The 20,176-nt window shown below is 45.7% G+C and overlaps 2 protein-coding genes across 2 annotated transcripts in view; one reads left to right on the forward strand and one right to left on the reverse strand.

Annotated features, from left to right (window-relative positions):
- LOC8024834 (rho GTPase-activating protein 15) overlaps window positions 1-3,086 on the reverse strand; it is a 53,654-nt gene extending 50,568 nt beyond the window's left edge. Inside the window, exon 1 of the mRNA XM_029992965.4 lies at window positions 2,988-3,086. The gene's annotated coding sequence lies outside the window, so the exon portion shown is untranslated. The remainder of the gene's footprint in view (window positions 1-2,987) is intronic.
- A 295-nt stretch (window positions 3,087-3,381) lies between these two features.
- The window catches only part of LOC8024844 (calpain-7), a 67,435-nt gene continuing 50,640 nt past the window's right edge, over window positions 3,382-20,176 (forward strand). The window contains exons 1-3 of the mRNA XM_040208142.3: window positions 3,382-3,629; window positions 7,083-7,191; window positions 13,023-13,183. Coding sequence (XP_040064076.1) covers window positions 3,522-3,629; window positions 7,083-7,191; window positions 13,023-13,183 — 378 coding nt within the window. The 5' untranslated portion in view covers window positions 3,382-3,521. The remainder of the gene's footprint in view (window positions 3,630-7,082; window positions 7,192-13,022; window positions 13,184-20,176) is intronic.

The raw sequence follows: 20,176 nt of genomic DNA on the forward strand, positions 1-20,176 counted from the left end.
GCGCTCCGCATACTTGCTGAGAGCTTCATGAAAGTGAAGCATTCATTCCGAGCGCTAGAGTTTGACAAAGTGAAAGGATGATTTCATGACTGCTATAACAAGAATTGACTACTAGAGTATTAAGGCCTGTTCACACATAAACCACAGCGTTACAGGCACTGCCATCTTCAAAATGGCGGCATTGAAGACACCGTCTAGCAGCTTAAAACTTGAAATAGTGTCTAGTTGTGGCAGCACAGCTGTCTGGTTAGGCAACGGTGTGAGTATGGGGGGAACTTGGCTAGACTTGGCTATGGTGAATATGGCTGGAACTTGACCGGTTGAATCAAGTTGACTAATGACAGGCCATCACTTTGCCTCCAAAAAGAATGAGGACGAAGACGATCAAGTGTTTGAGTTTCCATAACGAAGGAATATATGAGCAGTTTAATGTAGTCTATGCACGTAAGCTCTCGGCACTTAATAGAGAGTTTTAGTAGATCGTTCCGATACCTCCGATAGCCCCGATAACGAAACTATGCATGCTCAAGGGAGGTGGTGGCGGAGTATCGGGTATCGTTATCGGAGTGATGGGAACGATCTACTAAAACTCTCTATTAGCCGCATCTTGGGTGGTGACACAGACGTTTCCATACCCTTCACACGCCATGGAGTAATAGCATACCTTGCAGTGATAACCTAATCCGGCACTGGGTTGAAATCGGTCTGCTTGCCTTAGACGAAAAAGTCGTGAGCATAAACTTAACAATGAGTCAGACACAAAGCCCCCATGATTTACGCTCGCAATCGACTGACTTTATAGATAAGAATCCTTGGGGAACATGTGAATCTCAGTAACATTGCAGCCACACTTGCGCTGGAGCTTCCTGCACTTATCGCACACTTTTTGCTATTGTTCTTTGCTTATTAATATTATTTCTGCACCTGACGACGACACAGTGATAGCCAGACAACCAATGATTTTTGGAAATTATAACACGAGAAAAATAAAGATTTGGAACTAACTCATGCATGATGTCCGTCTCCATGTCTTTTTCACCCATACCCTTGGGAGTTGCACATACTGTGTCAAATGAATAGGGTCGAGGGTGCATCACTTGCGCGCTGGTATAAGGTTATGCGAAAAAGGTTTATAAAAAGCTATCAGTGCTGAATACTTGGGACCTTACCCTTTCTTGCTTACACACAATGTGGTGCCAATGCAGCACTGAGTTCGCATTATCTCAGCGCCGAGATTGATGTGTGAACAGGCCTTTACAGACCACATTTTCGGTCACATTATGTAACCTCCCTTTTGAAACCACCGATCAGCGCTATAGACCTTTACAAAAATTGCTTTCGGCGCGCTGCCATCTTTGTCTGTTGGGCTGTGGAACTCCTTCTGAGCATGCGCTCTTGATCTGTTGTGTGGAACATCTGACGGACACTGTGCATGCGTCCACAGCGCAGAGACTCGGCATTTTTCGCCTGGGTGATAAGCGACAGAAAGGTGCATAGGAGTACCAATTGCCAAGCAAGATAAGTTAGCAAGAGTTGACTGCGAAATCAAAAATAACTTTGCCCTTGCAACAATGGCTCACATTTAAAGACACACTTGCATGACTTGCATTCACCCGTGTGAAGACTGCATGTCTGAACATGCAGATAAATGATACGCTCCATTCCCATTAACAGTTATTTTTAATGCGCACCTTAGAGTGACAAGCATTCAATCATTTGTAAAAGCAAATTCCGGGGTAAAATAATTTTAAAAAAATGCAGCGTTTCACTTTAGCAAAGTGACTGATTGGGTGACTGGTTGACCGACTGCTCGGCGATTCAAGTGAGCGTGACAGAAAAGCCTCGAGCAAAAAGCATTTAGCGAAACGGTCGCACGCACGCACGCACGGCCATTTGCCACGAAAAGAAACCACATCAGAGTCGTGCTTCGAAGAAAACGTAAAAGGGGGGCCATTAGGAAAAGAAAACAACACGCGCCTCACAAGGAAAGTTGGGTCCCGGAAAGAAAGGAAGAAAAAAAATGTATTACGACGACGCGCTTGCGCCGCGCACGCTTGGATGCGTTTTGCGCTAACACCTTAGGTGTGATAGTCGCATAACCGCGTCACAGCGATGATGGATAATACGGATATCTGTACCTCGATCCGTGACGTAGGCTGCTAGCGCAGGGATTTCGCAGCGAGCGAAGCCGATGCGCGTGCTATATTGTTTTGTTTTTTACGCTCTCTTTTTTACATCATCCCCGCTCGTTCCTCGGCTATTGTCAGGCGGAATTCTTTAGTGCAGCCAGGCGCAACCTTGGCAATAACACGGCGCGCTGACGGCCGCCGGCAGTGAGTCGTTTGGACGACGGATATTTCGAGGGTTCCCTCAAATAAAAAGAACAATAATAAAAGCGCGCGGGGTGAGCGCACACAGAAAACATCCACGGTTTACAGGCTCCTCGCGACAGTAGCACCAGTTGATTCATCGTCAGCAAATATAGCTCGTTGGCCAATAATACCAGAGACAGAATAGCGAGAAGATCAAATTGCTGATTTCCTGTTTAAGCAGTCCGGCTGTGTCACGCATTCGACGTCGAGGGGAAAGAAAAAAAGGAACTAAGATAAAATTCGAGCAGCCTTGATTGTTATCCAAGGGTATACATACACGCGCTTCGCGTTTTCACCCCCTTCGAGCTCACGAGCAGAAACGCCCAACGGTTGCGCTACGAAATTCCTCGGCCAAAACAGCGTCGTCGGAAAACACACGCATGTCCCCAATAACGTGCTGGGTCACAGACAGCGAAAGTAAAATGGCAATAAAAGTCCCGAAGCGCAAGTGAAACGATGGAGGGCGGTTTGCTCGAGGATTTTAGTCGAGAGCAGTGTCGAATTTCTGTGGTGATTTTTACAAGACAGTCGCCAGGACTATTCGCCCGTACCCAACGCGACTGCCCGTCCAGCATCTCGCTTTTCCTTTGAAAGAAGCAAACTTGGCTTACTCACTGGGTCAGGAAGGCGACGAAGGAGGTTTTATCTTCCAAGCTGTTTGCTACGATGTAAATCAAGTAACGCAAAATATTTACACCGGATGAGCCGGAAGCGTACATAGACAGCGAGCCGACGAAGCTTCCGGTATGTGCTATAGCCGCACTTTCGATCATGCCCTGGTGGTGCGGGTGGTGCCCTAGAGATTTTGCTAGAGGTCCTGAATATCCAAAACAAAACCATAATATATATTTTATTAATTTTTATTCATTTATTTTGTTAAAATTATATATTTATATATATATTAATTATGGGTTTGTGAAACATCTAACGGCAGCTGTTGGCTAGAAAAGTAATTTAATATCCAATTCGATCCAGTTGTCCAGCTGGTTTGGGGTTGCGGCGCTTGCGTGGTTGCAAGGTACGAACAAAAGTGAAATGTTTCTCTTTTATGCGTGATCGGGATGCGTTTAATTGAGGCAATTCTTTTACACACGACCGTCTCTGTCTTCTACAGGTGTGTCATGCCCCGGGGCGACCGGGCTGGGCGTCATGAGTGATGAGAGGGCGCAGTTCGAACGCGATGCCGTGGAGTTCGCCTCCAGGGCGGTCCAGTTCGATAAGGAAGGCAGTGCTGGTCCCGCCGCCTTTTATTACAGGGTACGAGTCTTTAGCGATGCAATCGGTCTTTTGGTTTTTTCAGATATTCTTCTGTGGCTCTAGGTGATGTGATGGCGGGGTTCGACCGTCGTTCCGAAACTAGCTTGTGACTACCGAGCCGTGGTGCTTTGACGTCCGCTTCTTCCCAGTGACGAAAGATTACCACTGCTCAGTCCTTCACGTTTTGCAGAGCACCTAAACTAAACTATCAAATACTGTATGCCCGAATAATCTCCCCCTCCCCCACCCCCACCCCAGCGGCGTAGACTTTCCATTTTCCCGGGGGGAGGGGGGAGGGAAGGGAAGGGAAGGGAAGGGAAGGGAAGGGAAGGGAAGGGAGGGAGGGAGGGAGGGAGGGAGGGAGGGAGGGGAGGGGAGGGGGCAGGGCAGGGGGCAGGGCAGGGCAGGGGCAGGTTGAGAAGTTCTCCGGGAGGTGGGGTGAGGTGGGGTGCTGCGCGTTACCTTTTCACCATAACTGAAGTTTGAAGCCAACGAAAGCACGCTGGGATTACATTTCCCATGTATTTTGTCAATAAAGGCAACGTGGGCATTATTTTGTTTACATGCCACTACTAGAAGCTTGTTACCTGTCACGTAAACAGCGTCTCGGTAAGGATCATGGCCCGGGCCCGGGGAAGCACGAGCCCCGATGCCCCCCTGAAGTCTACGCCTATGCCCACCGCAACCCCACCCCCTACACACGGGGCACAAATAAAGTTAATAGATGCCGATTGGCATATTTTTCCAGCAGTATTTCGGTTTTCTAAAGTAAGTTATGTAGTAATAAAGAACTAAAAAAAAAACAAAAAAGAAACGAAAGAATAAGAATACCAAAGGAACTAAAACAAAATGTAGGTATGTATGTTTCAATTACATCTTCACTATTGCAGCATGGTAAGAGAAAAGTTTACAGTTGGGGAGCAATAAACTTTCCTGGGTGTAGGACAAAATGGTCCCAAGTGCAAGCTCAGACAAAATGGTCCCTAGTGATTTTTTTGACACTTTGGGTGCTCTTTGATTGATTTAGTGAACAACTACTCTGAAGCCTTGTTCTACACACATGTAATGTATATTTTAATGTATTCAAGCTTTTAGTGGTATGTTTGAGGAAACAACTAAAAAAGCCCAAAAGTTAAAGGGCTAGCATTACTCACTTGACTCTATGGCTGCTATTCGCATAGGTCTGAGCACTGTACAAGGCTGGAGCAGAAATCGCAACACAGATATGCATGCACACACTAAAAGCACGAGGTCGTAATTCACTCTCTGCGCTTAATTTGACTAGCCAGAGATATCGTACACAAATAATTTTCAGCCTTTTCACTCTAGGTGGTGAAGAAGGAAGAGCAGCGGAGCTGTACTACAGTCCTTCTAGGCCACTGGCTGCAAGTTGGCAAGCCAGAGTGGAAAGGCTGCCGCCATCTATGAGCGACGGCGGCAACCAGATACGTGGCTTGTCGCCATCGCTCACAGATGGCGGTAGGTGTCTAGAGTTCTGTGTCTTCATTTCTTTGGGGAAAACTAGCCCTTGACAGCTTTGCTGTAAAAAAGTCCTTGAATGCCATTAATATGTCTTGTTGTTGGCACCGCTTGATTGGCCCTATCAGCTTGTAGCATTGGCTGCATAGTGACTTTAGTAAAACATAAGTATAGGAAGTATTCACTGGCGGCCATAGCTGTGGGCTCAACTGCTGAGTGTGTGCTGACGGCAAGCTTTCACAGTTCTTTTGCAATGTGCATTCCGCGCCATCAAGATTGCTGGTTGTAGCAGCCTATTAATGTGAGCTCCTTGTGAGCATGCGCTCTAAACATCGCTCTCAAATATGGCGTCCAGTGGGTACTTCCTATAGGTGTGAGAGAAAAATAGCCGCTCTTGAGACAGCATTTTAATTTTTTTAATTTAGAATTAGCTTGGTGGAGCTGCAAGAAAATGCTTGCACATAATAAATCAAAGATACTATGCATACATAAGGTAACCAGACGTCCCGATTTAGGTGGGACAGGTCCCGCTTTTCCGGCCGTGGTCCCGCTGTCCTGCCAGCGTGCTTGTGGGACGGCGTTTTCTCCCGCTTCAGTTAAAGTCACTGGACCCGATCCAGTGACTTTAGCTTCGGTATCCTCCAGAACCGCGAATAGATAAAATATGCAGTTAAACGAACAGATCACACCAGTGAGAGGGTGCTTTCTCTGATCAAAGACAAAAGGTATTCTCGGCAGACAAGATGCTGAAGGTTAATTTGTGAATGACGTGTGAACAATGCTACGGACATTGCATACAAAAATAAATACATTAATACCAAAAAAATATTCCAACCATACGTATTAGATGTGCATGCCAAACAGTATGCAAATTGCAAGAAAAAGAAATGTGCACGGTGTATGCGAAGTGGTAAAAAGGTATGATTTGTTACCGAAATTGGAACTTTTTTAAGTCTCGCAACACATAAACCCCCCCTCCCCCCGATACGCGTCCCGCTTTAGGGCCCGAGGAACATGGTCACTTTATGCAAACACTACATATTTGTTATGGCATGTAATGGAACCCTTTTATCATGCTAAATGTAAAACATTATGGATACATTATTTGATATATGCAGAGATAATATAGTCCGGATGCAGGCGAGCCGGTGAATGTTAACCATGTTGAATAAGCCTTAGACTGGGGCAGAAATGAACATATAAGTCCAAGGAACAGAAAAGGACAGGACGGACGTCGTCCTGTCCCTTTCTGTTCCTTCGACTTATACATTCATTTCTGCCCCAGTCTCAGGTTTATTCAATATGGTTGATATATGCACTTTTAAATTATTGCTATAGTATATTTTTCCTTTCTTTTTGGCTGAGCTACTGGCATGCAGTCTGTTTTAAATTGACTACACAAACTTTTAAATGGTTAGTGTTTCATAATTTAAGTATTCAGCCACATATTTTTTTTCTCTACGTGCTATGCTTATTTATTTTATTGTTCTGCCTACACTATACCTCTGCCTTCAAAAGTTGGCTGGCAGTATCTTCAAAGTAAAATAAATAAATTTGCATCAAGTACAAACAACTGACTAACCCCTGAAGATCAAGCAAACTATGCCTCAAAATTTGCCTGGGACCATTTTGCCCGGTTTCGTGCATGGGACCATTTTGTCTGGGACCATTTTGTCCGGGACCACATCGTCCGGGACCATTTTGTTTGGATTCATTGTTAGGTAGCATCAGTAGTTGTCACCAGGCAACTAGATAACAAAATTAGTAGGTCCAAAAGCCCCTTATGTAATGCCCTAACTGGGCCTTTAAGGTGAAATAAATGAATGAATAAAAAGGATCGAACAATATAATGCTGAAATATATTGACATACTTTATACATACTGCCCCTTTGTACAGATGGGGCTTTTAGTATAATTTAATATGGGGAACTCTGGCTTGAAAAGGAGTGTGTCTCAAATACTAATCTCTTCTAGGAAGCGGCCCAAGCACTGCAGTCAGCACTCCTGTCTGGCTCCCAGCTTGCTGGCATTTCAGAGAAATCCTCAGAGTACCTGGATCGAGCCGAAGAGCTATGGAAGCAAGGTGCGCGACACCACTTCTTTACTGCCCAGTTGCTTTTGTCATAGCGTCATAATGGGGAACAGGGAGAGAGGGGGTCAAAACTACTCGTAGAAAGTACTAAGGATTTTTGGCATAGCATTCAAGCACAACTTTAGACTATATAGGGCAAAAACACAGGTGGCATGAACACCTGTCTACTTGCAGCAGATGTTATTCTCAGTCTTTTACATTGGTCAAGGCCTTACCTTATCTTCCTTTCCTCTTTCTCCTCGCGTGTATCTTTCATGGCCCTCTTCCCCTATCTCTGTCTCAATAAACATTTTCTTCTTTCTCTGTGGCAAGGCAGTGAACTGTTGTCCTAGTGATTCATTGTTTGTCATTCTTTGAACGAGGAAAGTTTCAATGATCTTCACTTCTGATTTTCTAGCTACTGCCCCCTGGTTTTAATATTCAGGGCTAACAACTCTCACATTTTTTCCGTGTAAGTATTCTTGCAGGAAAGGGGAAAAAAAGTACAGAAAACACACTGCAGTCTATTCCTCTTCTGGCCACCATTGTGCAATGGGGGCAGTCAAGAACCCTTTCGTTTGGAAACGTCTATGGCACTGCAATCACAAAACATAAACTAATTTGCAAAATAAACTTTTTGGTGCATGCAATCACAAAAAATTAAATTTTGTAATGTTTACCATACGCGGGTACAATGTTCATCTGGGTCGAGACGGGCAGGACGGGAGATTTAGCTCAGAACCTTGGGATTTTGCAGCATGAGCTTTCGCCCTTTGTGTTCCTGACTGCGGTGCGTTAACACACCCGGCCAACAATCCCCGTTATTGTGTTGGGTATGCACTGTAATTGCAGGGGGTGGGGGCTGGGGAATATAGGGTTGTGGCAGCCCTGTCACTGTGTTACTATGCCCTTGTTCCTCCTACAACTCTACCTTTGTAAACCCTTTCCACAAAAATGTTGCAAAGAGGCACTGTTATATTTTGTGCTGTCACAAACTTCCATTCAAATGGGAAGACAAACAATCCTCTCACAACACTGCTCCCTGCAACGATTTCACAATATTTAATCACGAGTTTTTCAGGTGCTTATCGTAATATCCAGAAAAATGCCCCACCCCCGGAAGATAGCCCGCCCCCTATTTTTGGCATGATTTGCTATTTTTTCTGAAACACCAAGAGATAATCCACTTCTAGTGATTTCATGGACGTGGCCAAGGGTGACCTTGGCAAAAACGCTGTTACTTAACCACGGTGGGAGATAAGTGAACATTGCTGACTGGGAAGGACAGTTCTCTTTGGTTCATCGCCCCTTTCTGCGTTCGCAAGTTTCAAAAATCACAAAAATAAAAATAACATTTTTAAAAATTGTTTTGCCACATAGAAAGTTAGCTTATTCTTTGTTTTTGTCCAATTTTCTATCGATTTTAGGTGGGCTATCCCTCTGGATATTATGTTAGCTAAATAATTGGTTAGCGAGACATTTTCAGAAATTTGTAAATACTTCCGTAAGACATCGAATGGCACAGCAATGGCACCTTGCTAAATCTCCAACTTTGTTCTTTGTGAGGCACTTACACATCCGAGAAATAGTGGCGTAAACAATCTGGGAAAACCTGCTGAAATGGAGCGACTCAAAGCCGGTTGGAAAGCAAGAGATAGCTTGTGTTTGTAAGCACAAAAAAGCTCTATATCGTTGTAGAGAATAAATGCGCCAAAAACGACAGAGAAGTAAAAGAATGATGAACACCACAAAGCGCAATTTTCAACTGAAGTTTACTAATGGCAAAAACATGTACGCCGTGATATCACAAAAACCTGCGACTTGAGCAACGCCACCCCAATAATCTATGCTTATCAATCCACTTCAGACGGTTTCAGATGTGCCATCTCAGAAAAAACAGTATTATTGGGGAAGTGCTGACACATGTACTTTTGTCCCAGTCCGTCAAAGAAAATGCCTCTTTATCTTCCTCGTTTCTTTGCTCTTACTCCGAGGCAAGATAATGGTGTTGTCAGACGTTGGGACACAATCACGTCTGTTTTCAGTATACTGCATGGCCCGATTACCCCTCTGTGGTGTTAGTTTTTCTTCCACTTGTCCGTAGTTTTTGGAACTGTTATTATCCGTGATGAATTACCGAAGTGGGCCAAGTGCATATTTTAATATTCCGGGAGATTGCCCTCCTAAAATTGAAAGCAATTAGAGTGAAAATAAGGAGTGGGTTAACTCTCGGTGTGTGATAAAAAAAAAGTGGGAAAAATGCTAGTTTGAGATCTTGTGGCCTGTGAAACTTGCAATCGCAGCTAGGGACAATGAAGCAAAGATGACTGTCCTTCTAAGTCGTCAATGTTCACTTGTCTCCCGTGATAGGTAAGTAACATAATTTCTGCCGAGGTCACCATTGGCCGGGGGCCTGTAATTACTAGGAGTGGGCTGCCTTTCGGTGTTTTTGAAAAAGTAGAAAATCATTTCAAAATTAGGGGTGGGTTATCGTTAAGGGTCTGAATATCTGTCAGGATATTACGGTACCCTTTTACGGCTCCATGTCGCTCTGCCTTTATGGGTGCATCTTCTAAACATGTTGGCACATGAAGGCTTGTTCAACATTTGCGTTTGACTGTGATGGAGTGTGCAGATGTAGCGCAGTCGGTCGACAGAGATCGACTGCGCTACGTCTGCTTGTGATGGCTTACAACAAGAGGACGCTAAAGAATGCACTGGCAGATTGGCACTATATTGCCGCGCGCAGGGTCACGGACTTGTAGAAAGTTCTCGTTCACTCTTGCGGCGGACATAACTATCGTTCATCCCTGTTTTTGTTGTTCTAGAAAGTGCTTGTTCATTCTCGCCCGAGCGCGCTACGCTCGAACCTTCTCCGCCGAATCTTCGAGATACTGACTCACTCTAGATAAGAGGCCGCCCGCGACCTTGTCAAGTCAGTCTCGCCCCAGCGCTCGATTCTGCTGACACGCCGACTTCGACGCCCGCGACGCTCTGCTTTCTTCTGTTTCCTTCTTTATTTTTTGGCACAAGTTCGCCACATTAAACGTTTATTTATTTCTGTTTATTTCTTGTTTATTGGTCACGACTCACCACCCGTGACAATATATATACCAGGTGGTCCTAGAACCCTTCTGATCTGCATATAGCTAGACATGATTTTGCAGTATTTGTGAGACCAAACCTACCCACTATCTGCAAGAAATGGTCTCATATATATCGTTGTCAGTATTATCTCAAGCCCATGGTGAAAGAGCCATAGATAAAATATACACATGGGCCGGAAGTGCTTCCGGGCTGCCCTACAGACCGTTTTATCGTGGGTAGCGCCATTTTGAGAGCGAGAGAGAGAAGGGGAAAAGGCTACCGGCGCTTTCCCCCTTTCTGATTGTGTAGAAAGAGTAAAAGTCCCGGATGAGAGGCTTGGCCGGTGTTGGGTGTCTGCTGTGCCCCAACTTCTTTCGCCCTTTTCTGTTTTGAACTCGCAAACTTAATTAGAGCCACGGGCTTCGACGGCAACAGTCCCCCGGTCATCGGGACACCATTGCTCGGTCATAGGGTGCACGAATAATGACAGAAAGCGTCGAATACTGCCCAAGGACCTCGTAGCTTGCATGGAATCCGGCAAGGCACGTGCGGCTGCAATGTTTTGAAGCTCCACCGCTTTCCGCATGACTGGAAATGATGAACCATTCATAAATTTTTGCTTGCAATAGGCCCATTTCAACGCAGCCGTCTTTAGTGATGAACAAGCAATACACGAAACGGGAACCTCAATTAACTTTTGTAAACACCCCGAGCTGCTACATATCGTTTTGCTGCGCTGCTTTTATCTTGCGTGTCCGTGTTCTCATATTTCATTGTGGATGAACGACGAAGACGTTCTAGATGTGCTTATATTGAATCGCAGAAAGCGTCAAAGCAGCCACGAATTATTTTACTATTTGATGCAATATTTTGAGTACTAACCTCCAATTTCTATCACTGACACGTTCGCTGCCGCTGTTCCCCCCGTTGCCGCACTGGCGGATGCCATGACTCGAACAAAGAAACGTACACACTGGGCCCGAAGACGCAGATCGCAACACACGAGTCGTACCCTGGAGCGACTATCCAGCGCTTAAAAGCGCCCAATCAACAAAAACAACCCAAACAACCCACCAGCGGCACTCCAAGGAGCGCTTTTGCCGGCTCTCTGGTATCGCACAGGGGATCGCTATTCAGGAAAACCGATAGAACTACCTTTTCAACAATTTCTAGCCTCACCCGGCGGCGGAAATAAGCCTTCAACTAAGTGTTGTAAATGATGAAATCGAGTCAGTAACCACTGCAAATTATCAATATTAAGATAAATTCAGTTAAAAAATTTTACAAGCTGAAACAGCAGTTATCATGAAAAAACTCGCACGCACATTGCGAGCGTCCCCATGTTCATCGGCGGTACAGCGTTCGGTGCGCGCTCCATTTACGAAATGTTCCGAGCGAAGTCGAGAGGATTTCGTTGAGGAAACGCCTTTTCGGTTTACGGACGCAATCCACTGCCGCCAAGACCGGGGTCATGTGAAAAGCGATGGAGCTTCAAAACATTGCAGCCGCACTCGCCTTGCCAGATTCCATGCAAGCTACAAGGTCCTTGGGCGGTATTCGACGCTTTCTGTCATTATTCGTGCACCCTATGACCGAGCAATGGTGTCCCGATGACCGGGGGACTGTTGCCGTCAAAGCCCGTGACTCTAATTAAGTTTGCGAGTTTAAAACAGGAAAGAAAGCGCGATCGAAGTTCGGGCACAGCAGACACCCAACACCGGTCAAGCCTCTCACCTGGGCCTTCCACTCTTTCTACACAATCAGAAAGGGGAAAAGCGCCGGTAGCCCTTTCCCCTTTTCTCTCTCGCCCTCTTTCAGTAAAACGGTCTATAGACGGCGCCAGTCTGTCCTCTTGTCATAAAGGCTGGTTCACACATTTGCGTTTGATTGTGATCGAGTGCATTGCTTTCTTTGCTAACTTCTTAACGCACTGGCACCATCTCTTGCCAAGCCAATAAATAGTGCTGTAACAAAAAACGGACATCAAAAAGCGTTACACCCATGGGGAACCATATAGACCAACACGCGGTCCTGACGTCACGCAACTGCGGTGGCGCTGTCAACGGCACGGCGCGTGCGCACACGCTTCACTCCTTCCGAATTTGGTTTCTGCGCATGCGCAGTGCCCACACCTGGTGTGTGCAAACACGGGCTTGTTTGTAAACAGCGTGTCGGTCTATAAAAAGACTTCAGTCCCCCTTCAGGATTTGAATTCGTCACCTCGAGATTGTGAGCCAAGTGTTTTGCGGACCGAGCTATCCGCGGTCGGCGGTACGGACCATGCAAGAGTGAGCTGGTTCACTCGGCGTGTGAGCTCGTGCGCTTTGCAGCCTTTTCAGTCAGTGTGTGTCGGAAATGAAAGCATATCTTCGGTGGGCGGTACCGTTCAGACTCCTTTCTCTTTTTCCCTGGAAGGCCTATTGCACTTTCTGTGCTTACCAGTCTTTGTCAGCATGATCAAGCTCATATAATTTTATGAAAATGTTATAAGTGGTCATTTTTTATAGATAGCATGTGGATTTGATATCGCAAATACTCCAAAACCCTCAGTCTATTTATACACAGCTCAGAAGTGTCGCAGGTCTGATATACAGTGCCAGTGTGTTAAGCGGTTACACGAGATCGTAACACACTCGGCCACAGCCAAACGCAGATGCATGAACCAGCCTTGAGCCGTAAGAAATGGTCGTAGCGCAGCCGATCGCAGTCAAATGCAGATGAGCGAACCAGCCTCAAACGCTTCCCTGCCGTTGCAGCCTCGGGCAACACGCACCAGCAGGTGTCAAGCAGCGTGCAGCAGCTGGAGCTGGACCGGGCCAAGTTCCTGCTGGGCCAAGCCCTGGACGAGGACGAGGCCGAACACTGGCAGGAGGCCCTCGAGCTCTACACCCACGCCATTGAGCTTTGCCTGCAGGCGGTGAGCTGTTAACTCACCCTCTCTTCCTTTTTTTTCTTTTGCTTAGACGTCGAACCAACACCTCCTGGATAATGAGCGTGTCTCGATCACATACGGTAAACTCGAAGATGCGCTGTGTTTCCTTGCGGCGCCCTAATGTCGCGTGACATCACGACACCGCGTGACACTGATGCCACGTTTCGTCCAAATTGGACATCCAGTTGTGACATCGCAGAGTCGCATGACCTGCGTGTCATTCACGCGTAACGTGATGCTTTTCTCCCGAAACCCAGCCCTATAACACATTTTTTTGTTAACAAGGCTATTGTGCTGGATTTTCTATTTCGGAAACAAGTGTAGGGCCCAGATTAGGTATGAGTGCTGTGTCAGCGTTCTGCTGGGAATCGCGTTCTGTCGCCGAAGTAACAAAACCCAACCGAATGCTGACGCACCACTTCGTACGACATTGGCCCGCATCGGCCTCCAGTGGGTGGCGTACAAAATCCAGCACAACAGCCTTCTTGTCTGTGAAGGTTTGATTTGATGCAGAACTAGGGCAAGCTATGCCCCTGCAATGGTAGCCAACTTCACATGTCTTCCAAAGCACCTCTGGCACCCCTAACGCCAAAAGAAACCCCCCAAAACACCTTTCCCTTTTAAAACATTAGGCTAACAGCAAGCTTTATAGCATGTGCGGGGTTCTGGACATGTGAAACATCATGCTCAGTGTTGTAACACAGGTAGTATCTTCACAAAAGAATATTACTTTCTCATTGTCATTCTCTAGTCCTCAGGTTGCAATCACCAGAAATTTGCATGCTGTATGGATAAAAATAAATGTGCCTGCCTTGCTTACCGTAAAATACCGCGTAATCGCCCCCCCCTCGTGTAAGCGCCCCCTCCCTTTTTCCGCACATTTCGCATTTCCGTAAACTACCAAGTAAGCGCCCCCGCCCCCCCCCCCCCCCTCCCCCCTTTTTCCGCTGCCGGTGGCCCCGAAAAAAGTTTCGTTCTGGAAGTTTTGTTTTTATTTGTAGCCAGGGATCCAATCCAATCCAAAAGTAAACGTGAACCACGTGAACCTTTTGTTCGCCATTTTGTTGTTTGACGGCGCCGGAACCCTATGCACTCGTACACTGTGCAAAAGAAGATAGAGGTCGTCCAGTGGCACCAGTGGCACAGGCTGAATGGCGAGAACGTGCATTGGACATCGCGTCAGTTCAAGCTTGATCGCAAGAGAATCCGCGAATGGGACAAGAAGTATGAAGTGCTTCTTCAAGAGAACTTCGGAAAGTCGAAGTTACGACGCAAGTTGGGAAACGGAGCCCCCGTTTTCAGCGAGAAAGTGGACGACGCGCTTTTTGAATTTTTTGAGTGCGAAAGAAGTGCTGGACGCGCCGTCAGCACTTCTTTGTCAGCGACGTCAGCGATCGGCTCGCTGACATCGGCGTTGTGGTCCCGGAAGACCGCGACGAGCTGAGGGGTGAGTGTGTGGACCTGGTTTTTGGGTCAGATTCTGAGGAATCCTTCGATGGTTTCGACAGCGAATAAAAGGATAAAGTTCGCAAGGAAACTGTCTACGGAAATCATTTTTGGTAAGACTAGTTCATATTTTTGTAATGAGTTGCCGTAGACTGTCGCCGCGAAGCGGCGTAAAGCGCAGCGCGACGGATGGGTTAACGCGCGCCCCCGTTATTCGCTAAAACGACCATTCGCTCAAATGTCGCCTTTCGCTAAAATGTCATTCGCTCTTCTGATATGGACCCATTTTTGTAATGAGTTGCCGTAGACTCGCCGCGAAGCGGCGTAAAGCGCAGCGCGACGGATGGGTTAACGCGCGCCCCCGTTATTCGCTAAAACGACCATTCGCTCAAATGTCGCCTTTCGCTAAAATGTCATTCGCTCTTCTGATATGGACCCGGATTAATAGTGCCGAGGAGTATGTAAAAGGTTGAATGTTGAATCGAATATGGAATACTAAAACTTCTTATTTTCAGTGAGCATAAACTGAATACTACTTTCTGTAGAAAGATTTAAATCTTAAGGCTCTCTTGATTTAGGTTCAGGAAACTCGGACCTGGGAGGTTTACAGTCAAATCTCATTTATTCAAACCCTCTTAAAGGGACCATGAAGGCAATTTAATTTTTTTTTTAAAAAAAGAAGGTGTTTTCGGAAGCATTGGGGTCCTGGCATGCCACTCAATTTTTTCTAGAATGTTGTGACTCTTATTTCTGTACCTGCAAATAAATTTGCGAAACCGAAACAAACATTTAGATTTCTTCCCTTTTTCGCCTCTGGAAAGAGAAGTGACGTCAGGGAGCACTGTCGGCATGGGTAGGATTTAGTGCACACTCAGTGTGGTTCCCGTGGTTCGCTCTAGTGCACGGCGGTCTGTGAAGAAAACCTGGAAGAAATGGACGACAACGCCGCGCTCGCAAATGAGTTTGAGCTCCCGTTCAGCGACCTCACGCCGACTGAACGGGAGATGCTGCTAAGGACGCAGAACTCTGGATTGGCGACCGATGCAGCAACGGTCGGCAGTTTATGCAAACTAACGTCGCCCGATCGACCGCACGTCTTTAGCCGACCTTTCGCGCAACCTACTACTGCACATAAACGCGGCAGGATTGGTGAGACACCAGTTCGCAAAGCGAACACGAGACGACGCACGAAACCAAAACCAAAAGTCCGCCGCCCCCGGCGCTCGTACTTCTTTTTCTTTTTTTTGTCCATGGTTGCTCGATGCTTGCTACGCGCCCGAGGTAGCAGTGCGGGATGCGTTCAACCAGTGACAAACAAAGGGATCGCTTCAGATTAATTATGCTTTTATACACGGTATGAAACCTATTAATTCCCAACTACAACTTTAAAATATTATCCAACGTTCAAATAAACTTTTTTCATCACATCTCACCACCGAAATCGAAACCAAGAGCGCGTCTATCGTTTGAACCAATCGCCAGACGAGGAGCCCGTTGTCGTCACGCTTTGACGGCGCACTTTAGTCCACCTTTCTGCCGCCGCCTCGGTGGGGTCTCAGGCATCGTTCCCGGCGCTATTATTACCGCGCCTGTTTGCTCGATTGGTGCGGCACCCAAACTTCTGTTCGGGCTAGAACTTGGTCAACAGTATCTGAAACGTGCCTGACATCCATTTCAACCGTCGAATAAAACTTTGAAACTGCCTCCATGGTCGCTTTAATTCAAACTTCTGGATTATTCAGACTTACATTCAGGTCCCACCCTATGCGTCTCTATGAGAGAAAACTCCTGATAATTAAAATTTTGCTTTATTGAAACAAATTTTCGGTCCCCCTCGAGTTCAAATTAACAAGATTCAACTGTATTTAGTCACATGGACTGCGTTTCTGAATAATCACGAATTTTGTCCAACAATTCATTCAATGTGCCATTGGAATTTCGAATTCCATACTAGGAATTTGAAATTCGAGCCGAATTATTTGGTCAATTTCTATTCGATTCGACTTCAAAACTCGAATATTCGCACACCCCTAACCCATGCTTGACTGTCCATTTATGACTTTGTTGTTACATTTAGTTTGCTGAATATTAGCAATATTCTGCAGAAAGTAACCTTTAACGTTGATTATAAAACCTTCGGGACCTGTTCAAATGCAGTGTGCCACCCTACGCTATATGCTCTCACCAGGCGAAAAACACCGTCTGGGAAACGGTTTCATCAAGTGCATCAGAGTGAGTTTATGGCGTCGCAAGGTCCTAGGTACTGTCCGAAAACTCCCGCCCACCACATCTTTCGTACCATTGGTTCTGTGTCATAAAGGTAGGATTACATACTTGTTAACTGACATCTGCCTTCATATTAGTGACATCAGCGTGTGTGCATTTTTGAAAGAATTGGCCATGATCCTGATGTCACATGTTTATGATTTTCTCGTTGCTGTTCCAGTTTTTTTTGGCAGTACTTCTTAGCCATGTTCCAATATTTACTCCATCTTACTTTAGAGTACCGGTTTTGTACGTTGGCACTAGAAAGGCTTGTCACATCCGACGTTGCTCTTTCTGCATTATCACGTGGCATGACCCACAGGAGTAACTTGGATCTACTTGAGTGAGATTTGGAAGACAGCCTTTCTGTTCCCACTGGAAATGTTTAGGATGAGCTTAAAGTGAACCAAAAATAATTTCAGAAGCTTTCACAGTTCACAGTTAAGAATTTTGAAAGATAAATTTTCCCGAGTTGCTGATATCGAGCTCAAACCACATTCTTGCCAAAAAAAACAAAAAAACACTGATCCATTTGCGGTCATAAAAATAAAGAAATGGTGCTCTCAGCTTTTTTCTACATTCATTGCTAGATAACATACAGAGAGGAAAAGCTAAATTTAGTCCTGTTTTGTTCTCTCTTGAATTTGCTTGTCTGGGTGCCTTCATGCTCACTTGCGTAGTGTGGTGCCACTCTTTCTGATCCCAGTTGCAGACAAACCAGTGTTGTCAACCTCGTTACATGATTGCCTCTGCTGTTTTTATCAGCCATGTTGTTTCGCAGCAATAATCCCCGTAAAAGCTGGTTTACACACTTGCGATTAACTCCAGCCAACTCTGACACAACCAGGTTTTAAGCCACATAGGTTTTAAGCCGCTTGTGACCACTATCTAAGCAGTCACAAGCTGCTTAAAAATAATATGTAAACTGCTTATGACATGATTGCAAGTTGTCTACTCGCCGAGTCTAGTGAAATGAATCGCATGTACTGAATGTAACAAATTTATTTGTAATTGTCGGAATTAATAGAATGAAGCACAAGTATCAAATACATGCAAGGCGTGTTACAGGATGGCGGCACTGGTGACGTTATGTGAGTGTCGGATGTACTATGATAATCTCGTTGGGTGCATGTACCTTGAACAGATGGAGATATCTCGATTATTTTATTATCATGGTTTACTTGATGAGGTCTATCTATGTTCGTCATTTCAGTGATGCGTATACAATAGGAACAGAGACAGAGGCTTCGACGTTCAATTTTAGGCTCAAGTTTCAACTTTCACGTGGAATTACATACACAGCATTGTCATGAGTTAGGTACACATTAGCATTATTAGCACCTATTGTGTAGTGTATTATCTATTCAACTTTGAAATGACACCAGAAAGTAAGTTATCAAACAACATATCTGCTAGCTACAGCGAGTCAAACCGTACTGAGCATGCACTCGGACTGCTCGTCAAAAGCACCGTCTCACCCCGCGCCTGCACGTTACGTCACATTGAATGGGCGTGCTTCAAATGAACGAGTCATCGAGTCGAGGACGTTAGCTACATAACGACATTCGAACAATTGCTTTCTGGTTTGTAGTCACAGAGCAGTAGGCTGCTACAGTGAGGTCTGTTTTCGTTGCACGATGTTTCCGTATGCACACCCCTTCGGTTGAGACGTCACATAGAAATGGCTGTGTCGGAGTTGGTCGTTGTCGGTCGCAAGTATGTGAATGAGCCTTTAGGGATACGCTAATGCCATGTTCAAACGACTACAGGTTTCCGGTCAGACGAGCCTGTGCACGACCACTGTAGCAATGGAAATCTCAGTTTTTAACGTAACGCCCTCTTCCTTTATTGTTATTTCTCAGTCCTCTCAACGTAACTTCCTCTTCCATCAAGACAATTTCATTTTGGAAATTTTTCATACCGAAAAGAAAGACAAGAGAGAAACGCTACCTCTTTCTCGTCTTCAGTGTGATTATGAAAACGACAGTTGTGAGTTAGTGCTTGTACTGTCAGTTTGTTTTTGACCTTCATGCTAATTATTTCGTGAAAACGAGGCTCCTATTGGCCGCTGTGCATCAGTTTCAAGGAAAGCCACCCCATGGCGCTGCGTGCCCGCGCCGCGAGCATGCTGGTACAAGGAATTGGCTGGCACGCTTGGGCAGGCTGCCAGCACGCAAAAAAGGCCGCTCTAAAGAGCGGCAGCACGGCCGAGGTCAGCGCAGTGCAGCCACTTCACGAGGACACACGCAAAAACAACATTCATGCTTTCGCATTCACATATCTCATTAGAAGTGTTTACGTGTACCTCGAGCCTTTTTCTGATAAGTCCAAAAAGCACTCCCCAGTGTATGAATTGCATTATAATTACTCCCCAGTAAAATGTTGGTCAATTTGGATTTATCTGGAAAAATCAGAACTTTGAGCGGCACTTTACAAAAACGTTTTACAGGAACACAGGGTCACTGGTCCTGAGGAGTGGCAACTTTAGGTAGTTTCCTTTGAAATCTCAGACTGCTGACAAAAAGGGGGTTTACGTTTTAGCTCGTTAAGATTCTTTCAGGACAACGGGTCACGGTACCTCTGTGTCACAACTAAATTCATTGTTTAGGTTTTTAGTTTGGACCAGGGCCGTAACCAGGGGGGGGGGGTTAGGGGGTTCTGACCCCTCCCGAAATTTTTTTCTGTGTACGGCCCTGGTCGGTGCACTTGCAGCCAGCAGATTTTAATCTCCACCTCTGCGCATGTGCAGTGGCGCCGGTCGGCTACCGGGTACCAAACCGGGACCGGTTCTCCGGTTTGCTATAACTCTCCATTAGATGCCACCGATGCACATGATTCATAGGCGAAAATAAGACAATAGACATTTTCAAAATGGCCCCCCCCCCCCCCCCCCCCCCCGAAATTTTTTTCTGGGTACGGCCCTGGTTTGGACCATACTATTTGTGTGCTTCTTAGAGGAAGGAGGGCAGTGTCTTATAAAAGCGATAGCTATGAACTTTTATATTTCAATAGAGTGAAGGGCAACTGAAGCTTCTATGCTTCCCAGCAAGTACATCCGGGAGTTTAATTATTTCAGAGGATTGATTGTTAATGACGCAAAACATCATTGCAATATTTGTCGTAGAATAGCTAATATTGCCAATGGCAATGCGTCAATTACAAATGCAGCTACAGAAATATCATGCGATACAGGGGAGTTCTTATGAATTTAGAGTATGTTTGTGTCCAAACATTTTTTTATTAGAAATATTGAAAAATTGAAAACAG

Source organism: Ixodes scapularis, unplaced genomic scaffold (genome assembly GCF_016920785.2).
Source record: "Ixodes scapularis isolate PalLabHiFi unplaced genomic scaffold, ASM1692078v2 PGA_scaffold44__24_contigs__length_19508400, whole genome shotgun sequence".
NCBI classification, from domain to species: domain Eukaryota; kingdom Metazoa; phylum Arthropoda; class Arachnida; order Ixodida; family Ixodidae; genus Ixodes; species Ixodes scapularis.